This window comes from Cynoglossus semilaevis, chromosome 17 (genome assembly GCF_000523025.1).
Source record: "Cynoglossus semilaevis isolate Cse_v1.0 chromosome 17, Cse_v1.0, whole genome shotgun sequence".
NCBI lineage: Eukaryota > Metazoa > Chordata > Actinopteri > Pleuronectiformes > Cynoglossidae > Cynoglossus > Cynoglossus semilaevis.
Window position 1 is genome coordinate 5,599,864 of NC_024323.1, and position 8,300 is coordinate 5,608,163.

An 8,300-nucleotide genomic window follows, 5' to 3' on the forward strand; every position below is an offset into this window, starting at 1 on the left:
ATTCAAAATGCAGCCCTTCAGTTGACTGGACTGGTCAGTGAAACCTCAGGTCCACCAGTCAACTGCCAATCACTGACTTTAAAATCCTGGAGATTAAAATCGAGGTTCTCTTTATTCACTTGACCTCAGGCTAAAACACAACGACAAGGACTTTTCTAGGACGTGGTCACAACTAGAAAGCATCCAGAAGTCACACTTAAAATATTAGGGAATTTCCAAACCCTAAAGACTTAGGTAGACATTTTCTATTTTTCTTATTTTTTTTTATTATTTTTTTTGTCAGTGACTTGAAACCCAGGCACTCCAGTTAATTATTATTATTATTATTATTATTATTATTATTATTGTATAGACTAAAAACCCCAACTGATTGAATTAAAATTTAATAAAATTCAAAATTTATATCCTGGACTATTTTTGTCTTGGTTGGACTTAGTTTCTTCAACTTGGACTTGGACTCAGCCTGATCCTCCCTGTGGTGTAGGACTGGAACATTGCAGGTTATTAACACACACGACTTGACAGGAAGAGTCAGGGACTGTACAGACACACCCACCTGTTTTATGTGCATCTCTGAGCAACTGTGTACGCGACAGTGAGGTCAAAGAAAATCTTGACAACTGTGGCTTTTGTTTAGAATTCCTGCAACGAGTTCTACCTGTTCCAGACGTAGCAGCCAAACAGGAAACTTCAGTGACTTCTCTTAACTCAACAGAAGTCTCATTTCAAAGTGTTTGAAAAAAGGGGATTTGAAACCATTAGACATTGCAGCAGACAAACGTGTGTAAACAATGATCAGTGTTCTGTTTATAGAGACCTGAGCCAAATGTGGTGTGATGTAATAAAGACTCACTAACTTTTATCAGGCTTTTCTACCAACAACACTGAGACAAAACTGTCCCACAACACAAAACACAAGTCCTTTTGAAACGCAACCATAGAAACCAATTTTATTGTGTTGTTAACAGAGCTTTTAGGGATGGCATATTCGTAAAAATACCAGAAGACCAGTTGTGTGTGTGTGTGTGTGTGTGTGTGTGTGCATGAATACACCTGGTGTTACTATACTTGTGGGACTCTTTCAGGTCTTTACTGAGTGTGTGTCTGAGTGTTTTTGTTTTGTTGTTGTTGTTTTTTTTTGGGGGGGGGTTGTTGTTTTTTTTTTTGAGGTTCGAGATTTTAGTTTGGAGTAAGGATTAGAATAAGTGTTAGATTACAGTCAGGCCCAGGTTAAGGATTAAGGTTAGACTAAAAGTCTTATATCAATGGCTGGTGCCTTTAAAACACAAAAATCTGTTGTGTGCAGTGTTTCGTGCAGTTCATTCACCTGAACTATTAAATAATTTTCACATAAACTATTTAATAGTTCATGTGACTGTAGCATAAAAGTGATAGATAACATGAACGACCCAACTGCTAACTAGAGAGTAAACAAAAGGACAAGAATCCAGCATGAAGACAGCCTGTGCAGTATGTTGTTGTTGTCTGTCCTTAGGTATTCTTTGAATGCTCTGTCCTAGTTTTGTCTTACAGCTACAGTCGTCTATAAATGTTTCATCGAAGAAATAATTGATGCAGCCAACACTGTCTGACGGAGGTGTACAGCACCAACAGATAGGGACGAGCAGAGTCAGGTGGACGGCTGTAATCAGAGACCCCGCCGTCCAGCAGCGTTAAATTACCGTCAACCGCTTCAAGGAGAATAGTCACTTTTACTGAAGTTGATTTTTGGTGTAGCCAATTGTCCTTGTACCACAGGATGTTACTGTCTAAGGATAAACATATTGTACCTGATGTCTGTGTTCCTTGGATCAGAGAAACATTCTTTCTCTCTTACCTCACCTCCTCAGACCTGAACACTCCTTGTTTCGTTGTGCCGTGGAACAGCTTCAGCCATGCTGCTGTGCCTGTCCTACAGGTTACACGCTGCTGTAGACTCCTCAGCTTTTCAGCTCTTGCTAATTTCATCGTCGTTATTCGATGACTCAAAAAACGAAAAAATAAAAATAGCAGCGTTGGTCCAAAGTCTGGTCCAGGGCCCAGGCATGGGACATTTCTATTATTCATTATTATAGAATAGTTCTATGCTAACTTTTATTTATTATATTTTCAATCATTTTTGCATCATTTGTCTGGGTTAGCTTAATGTAATATTTGCTATTTTTGACTACATTTCCCTTGCATTGGGTCTCTTCTTGCTAATCTGCAGCTATTGATGCAGAAAACAGAAATCTAAATCATTTTTTTAATATTTAGATATTTTTTATTAGGTCATGAACTGAAACTGAACATTTTTTTATAGAAAATTAATTAAGTAAATAAAAGCAGTTGTCAGACATGAAAATGAATTCAGGCAGATTTTCATCACCTCACAAGACTCGAGAGAGAGATTATTAAAAATGTAGACTTTAATATATATTTATTTATTTCTGACATTCTGATCAGGATTGCAGGTTGGCTTCACACACACTGTGTTCCACTTGATATGCTAAGCAGAAGGGGCAGTGGGCTGAGGAGGGGGGGTGAGGGGTCATGGAAGGCTCGACAAGCAGCAGGTCCTGTTTGTACACTAGTAATGAGAACAGGAGGCAGTGCATCCACAGGCTTCGTCCACTTCTCTTCAGTATTGCTGGAAACCCCAGAGACGACTGTTTTGTTATTCCCCTTCAGTCCTTCAGTGAATTCCCTACAACCTCTGACAGTCCCTGAAAGGACAGCGACTGACACGGAAACCTAGGTTAAAAGACTTCCTCTAAGATCATGCAGGAGACTTTTTCAGATTCTTTTATTTTAAAATTTTATTAATAACCTTAAAATAAACTCCACAAAATGTAAACAAATTGAGTTTTTCCACTTAGGCCTACGTGACTTCACATACTGGATTAAATTATGTCTTAACTAACTGTGTGCAAAAAGTGGCTCCCGAGAATATGTTGGTGTGAGTTTGTATGACAGTGGATATAAAGAGTTCACACACCTCTGTGAAAAGGGATTTTTTTTCACATTGAAACATAAATCAAGAGGAGAACCTTTCATCTCTTTAGTTTTTAAGATATCAACAATCACTACTCACATTAGAAACAGTGCCTTAAACCTCAAATACTAGCCAGCACACTATCACTACCATCTAACAGAGAGATGCCGACCACATAACACTACATGAGTTCAGCTATTGCAGTAGGATTTAATGGTTGTTTGCCTGTGAAGAGCCTGAAAACAGAACTAGACTTGTCGTCTTTTAATGGTATCACTCACTACAGAATGAACTAAAAATACTTTCAAAATATATGGAATGTTTTCCATAATTGAAAAAAGATAAACAGAAGACTTGTCTTGTTATCGAACGTTTGCCGGTTCAAATCCCAGCTCTAGCAGAACTGTGGTGAGTTGAGCAACACCAAAAAACGGTTGAATGTAGTGAGCAATTTTCCTACTGACGGAGTAAAGTTACAAAATATCAGTTACATTTTTAATTGCCTGTGACTAGAGGAAAGAGCAGCTATTTTTAAACAGTAGAAAACATGTAAGCACAGCTGAATATGATCAGTTCATAGTCAACGATGTCAGTCAGTTTGGCAGAAACACAACACTGCAAAACACTTGAAGAACATCATGAACGAAGCAGCGTCATGCTTTAGTGAGTTATTCTCCTGGTTAAAAAAAAAAGTCTTTTATGCTGAAAATCTCTGGATATTAACCAGGGGTGTACAAAGTTTTATATCCACTGCACCGGCCGAGAGAGAAAAAAATGTGAAGTGATGAGCAGAGTTTCCAGGGAGGATTGTTTTTGAACGTCAACAGCATAAACATCACACCTAAGATGACTGTGAGTGCATGCCTTAAGGTGGCTCTAAGATAAGATCCAGTCATGATGCACGAAAGCGTTACAGTGACACTGCCCCGTACATGCCGACGGGCTTCAATGGACCCTCATCCAAAAATATTAACTCTCATGGGTTCAATGTCAGAAAAGTAGACCATTAATATAAATACATTTCTGACTCCTGTACAGACGATAAATCCTCTATAGTTTACATTGTTGTTATGACTGCAGCTCCAAAATAACAACCAACGCCACTGTCACCAAAATCTTTATGAGCGGACGTCACTGTGAGTACACACACTGATGCACACCATGGATCACTGCAGGAGCAAATGAAATCCAATAATAAGATCATTCACAACTGAATTAAGCAAAAAATAATTTTCCTTTTTTTTTCTTCTTTTTTTCAGTGTTATTAATGGCTTTTTTCAGAGGAATTATGGGAAGTGAGTTTGACCACCTCTGGACCGAGGTGGATCAGTGAACACTGTAATTGCACTTAAATGATTCTCCTACACACTGACATTCTGTGAGATATTTAAGATTTAATTGACAGTTATCCATAATCTGCAGCGAGGACGTATGCAAATTCCGTCCAAAATAGGTTTTGAATTTGCCTTCAAATTTGTCCTGGACTGTTAGGACATCACTTTGTCTCTCTGTGAAGTGACTGACACTGGTCTGACATCATGACTACAATCATCACTGCAGAAAGACTGACAGATTGGTGTTTGTGGCAGAACGCGGTTCCAGCGTCACTCCTTGGTGTCACTGTGGTAAAAGCATGACCTGAATCTACAGAACTGCAGTACTGCTGTTTATGTGCAGGGACAAAAATAACACCGATCTTTTAATCATTACACCAGATAAATATCAGCACATATATTATGGTGTCATATATATGTACAGTTTGGATACAGTTGAGGACAAAATGGGAACCCCGTAAAATGATAGATTTTTCAAGTAAAATCTTTTAAAATTATGAACTTTTCTTGTCTTTTCACTTTGAGGATGGTGTTCTTTGGAGGTGTACTCCTCTCCTCTCATTTCCTAAACAGGGTCAAAGGTCACTTTGAGACGTTTCCTCTCAGTTGACCCAGTTGTATATATCCAGTGCAAGGTGGGAGGTTGTGTCATCACAGCTCCCTCACCATCCATTCATTCCCAGGTCTATAATTATTATTCTGCTCCTGTAGTGTTTCCAACTCTGCCCAGAAGATTTAACCAAAGATAAACAAAAAAAAAATTACAAGTAAATAATGTCTAGTTTTTTTTAACCTCCTTCAAATTTATTACTTCATTAAAACACTTTAAAAGTTTGTGCTTTGGCTCAACAAACAGGTCTGACGTCGAAGTTCTTGTAATTCTGACCTTTCTGCAATAATTAAAATAAATAAATAAAAACGATTTGATTCAATGATGCTTCAGCAAAAGAAACAAACATTTTAACCATATGATCCATTTCCTGTGGGGCCGATGGTTTTGTCCTCAACAGTACAGTTACATATACTTTCACTTTTCATCTCATATATTTATATACATCTACATCAGTCTGTTAGTGTCTTGTGGGCGGTGTGGGCGGGGGGGGGGGGTCAAAGGACACTGAACCTGAAGCACTTGTAACTAGATTAGGAGTTAGAACCATGTGAACCATATAAAGGCAGTGTAGTCACCCATCCATTATGATCACTATCACACTGTAACACCACCTCTTCACACAGCGTGTTCACCCGTGCCTGGGGTACGTGGGTACGAATCAACCAGTAGATCACACCCATATTAGTCCTGCCCCTCTTTGCCTGATTTGCATCTACCTGGTGGGGGAGATCACCCACCCACGCCCACTGTGGAATTCCAGCTACAACATTCACACCATTAAACACACTGCCACTCTTAGGCCTTTGATACGAAGCAGTCACATTGGCGTCTCATGCAAAAAAACAAAAACAACAACAACACATTGGTGCTTTTGTCTTCACCGATAAACAGAGGCAAGCTTCGGAACTTGAATTGACTGTACAATAACATTCTTCTCATACTGTGCTGGTAAAAAGTGAGCTTAAAGTGAATGCAATTTTTCCCCCTATTTTCCAGGTAAATGTCGCTCTTCAAACAGGGGGAGGAAATCAAAAATGGAGATGGGAATTAAAATGCATTAACTGGTCCGTCGGCCGTGTTCCTGATGTGCACCAAAGCTTGAATACCCTGTGAGCAATAGAACCAGACTTCTCTCACTCTGTCTCTCTGTTTCACCCTGAGGATGTGCAATTGCTCCGTGCGATGTCAGGCTTTGGGTTTCCCCTGCGCAAACGATGTCCAAGTCACTAATATCATATTGCAATCTGATTGCATGTTGGATAAATAAGGCAAAAAAAGAGAGAAAAAAAACCATCAAACAAGTGAAGCAAAAAAAAAAATCTGACATTTTTTAAAAAACATAATATTCATCTATGGTCGTCTTTTACCGAAAGGCAACTGTTCCTCCACTATAGCATTTTGGTTGTTTTCATTTTATCTTATTTTAGTTGTGATTACATTGACTGTTTTTTAGCGAGCCACTGTGACAGATGTGATTCTCTGCGGCCCGTAGCAGCAGTGAGGGAGGGTTTGAGCTCTATAGACTTTCAGGTGGGCATCAGTAAGGTTAGATTTCCCATCAGGCCTTTGGCGGTGACAGTAACAAGTATGGGTGGGGGTGCGTGCTGGTTAGCAGTGGTGTCTTAGGCTCATAGGTCATAGAGTGGTGCTCTGTGGCTCCTCCTCACACACATCGTCTCCGTCTGGAGAGTCTGTCACTGCCAGGGACTTCCTGCAGGGGGCACCAGCGCTGAACTCATCGATGAGGCTGTCCAGATTGACATTGATGGAGGGGATTTCATAATTGAAGATATCTAATGGTGAGCATGGGCAGGGAGAGGGTGAGTGATGGTGAGCAGAGAGGTGAGAAACGGTGATGTGAGCCAGAGGAGGAGGAGGAGGAGAAGGAGAGAGCAATGGGTGATGAGCATGAGGTGTAAAAAAATGGAAGAGAGCAGAAATAATATTAATCTTTCTGATTCTGAACTCAAGGCAAGAAAGAGGTGTGTGTGTGTGTGTGTGTGTGACGTCAGCCCTGATTTGAGAAAAGGAAATCAGTAGATCACATGTGTTTCACATTCTGCACAGGAATCATTTTGTTTTTTCATTGTGTTGCAAGTCGGACCACAGCAAACTCGGTGGTGAGTCGTCTGGGAGGTCACAGCTTTGGGTGCCCATAGAGACAACAATACCACACAGATGAGGACAAAATTATTGTCTCCCACTGAGAAGTGTTATGTCCCTGCAAGTATTTCCCAAGTGATTCTATACAGCGTTAGGAATTGTTATGGGAAAACACTCCTTTTTTTAAATTACAGTTTTCTCTGAGTTGAAGGAATAAAGTTGTCTGTGTTACATTGTTAAAGGTCTATTCTAATAAGTTCTAATATATATGATTAGTTCCTGGTGATGTCATCAACATCGACCGTGATCCAAAGATTGTTTTTTGTGTTTGTATAGACCAGTCAGTAACAGTCACTTTGGCCCTATGGAGATAGTACTGGACCAAGGATAGGATAAGTTTTACTGTAGTTAAAAAATACTTTTAATTATGTTACTGATTTTTTTTTCTTTTAACAATCTTTTCACACTTTTTTGGCAGATTGAGTCAGGGTCAGATTTACATTTTTGGGCAGAACAGCCGTCCAGTGTTAGTCAGAGAGTTGTCCAATGCTGTTTTGAGTTCATGTCGCTCGGCGCCTCTCTAAGATCACACCGCCAAGTCCATTTACCGCCTACTTAACTGCTTTGTGTGTGCTTTCATGTGTTCGTGTTCAATTTAAGTAATCATCCCATCCTGGGATTTAGCTACTACATGGTATTGAACCCGGAACCTTCTGGTTGCTAATGGAGCCTCAACACTGCACCAGTCTCTCCCCTGGACAGATATCTGAACGCTACACTTCTTGAATGTTTCTGTATGCAGTGTAAAATGCAGTAACTCCTTCTTACCAACGTCAATATGTTTCCAACAACAGTGTAAAAATATCATGTCTGATATAAAAGCACTTGGGAATCCTCCAGGAGAGTTCGATTCCCGTGGGGCTAATAGTTTTGTCCTCAACTATATTTGTCAGATAAAGAACAAGGACAGGTCAAAAATGACTGCACAACGACACAGTACTGTACAACAACGGCCAGATAAACCAACACAGAGGCAACAGGATGTGTGTGAAACTCTGTGGGAGAGGAGACACCGGGTGGCGTTGGAGTAACGTCTCCATCTAATGTGCTGCAGTAACTGGGCGCAGCAGGACCAGGCAGAGGCTGGAGACTGCTCCTGTGTAGGAATGAGATGGAGCGTGGCAGTGTTGGAAAAAAGGACCAAGGGTTAAAAGAAGCAATGAACCCCCCCGGAGGAGGACTGGGGTTACCTGTGCCCTCCCCTCCACTCTCACCA

General features: G+C 40.3%; 1 protein-coding gene across 5 annotated transcripts in view; it reads right to left on the reverse strand.

Annotated features, from left to right (window-relative positions):
- Nucleotides 1-6,234: 6,234 nt before the first annotated feature.
- Nucleotides 6,235-8,300, reverse strand: part of arhgap44a (Rho GTPase activating protein 44a) — a 29,690-nt gene continuing 27,624 nt past the window's right edge. For 4 of the 5 annotated variants that reach the window (XM_017040636.2, XM_008329510.3, XM_008329511.3 and 1 more), the window contains one exon: nt 6,235-6,714. In XM_017040636.2, coding sequence (XP_016896125.1) covers nt 6,557-6,714 — 158 coding nt within the window. In that variant the 3' untranslated portion in view covers nt 6,235-6,556. The remainder of the gene's footprint in view (nt 6,715-8,300) is intronic. The other variant, XM_017040638.2, reaches the window with a different exon arrangement.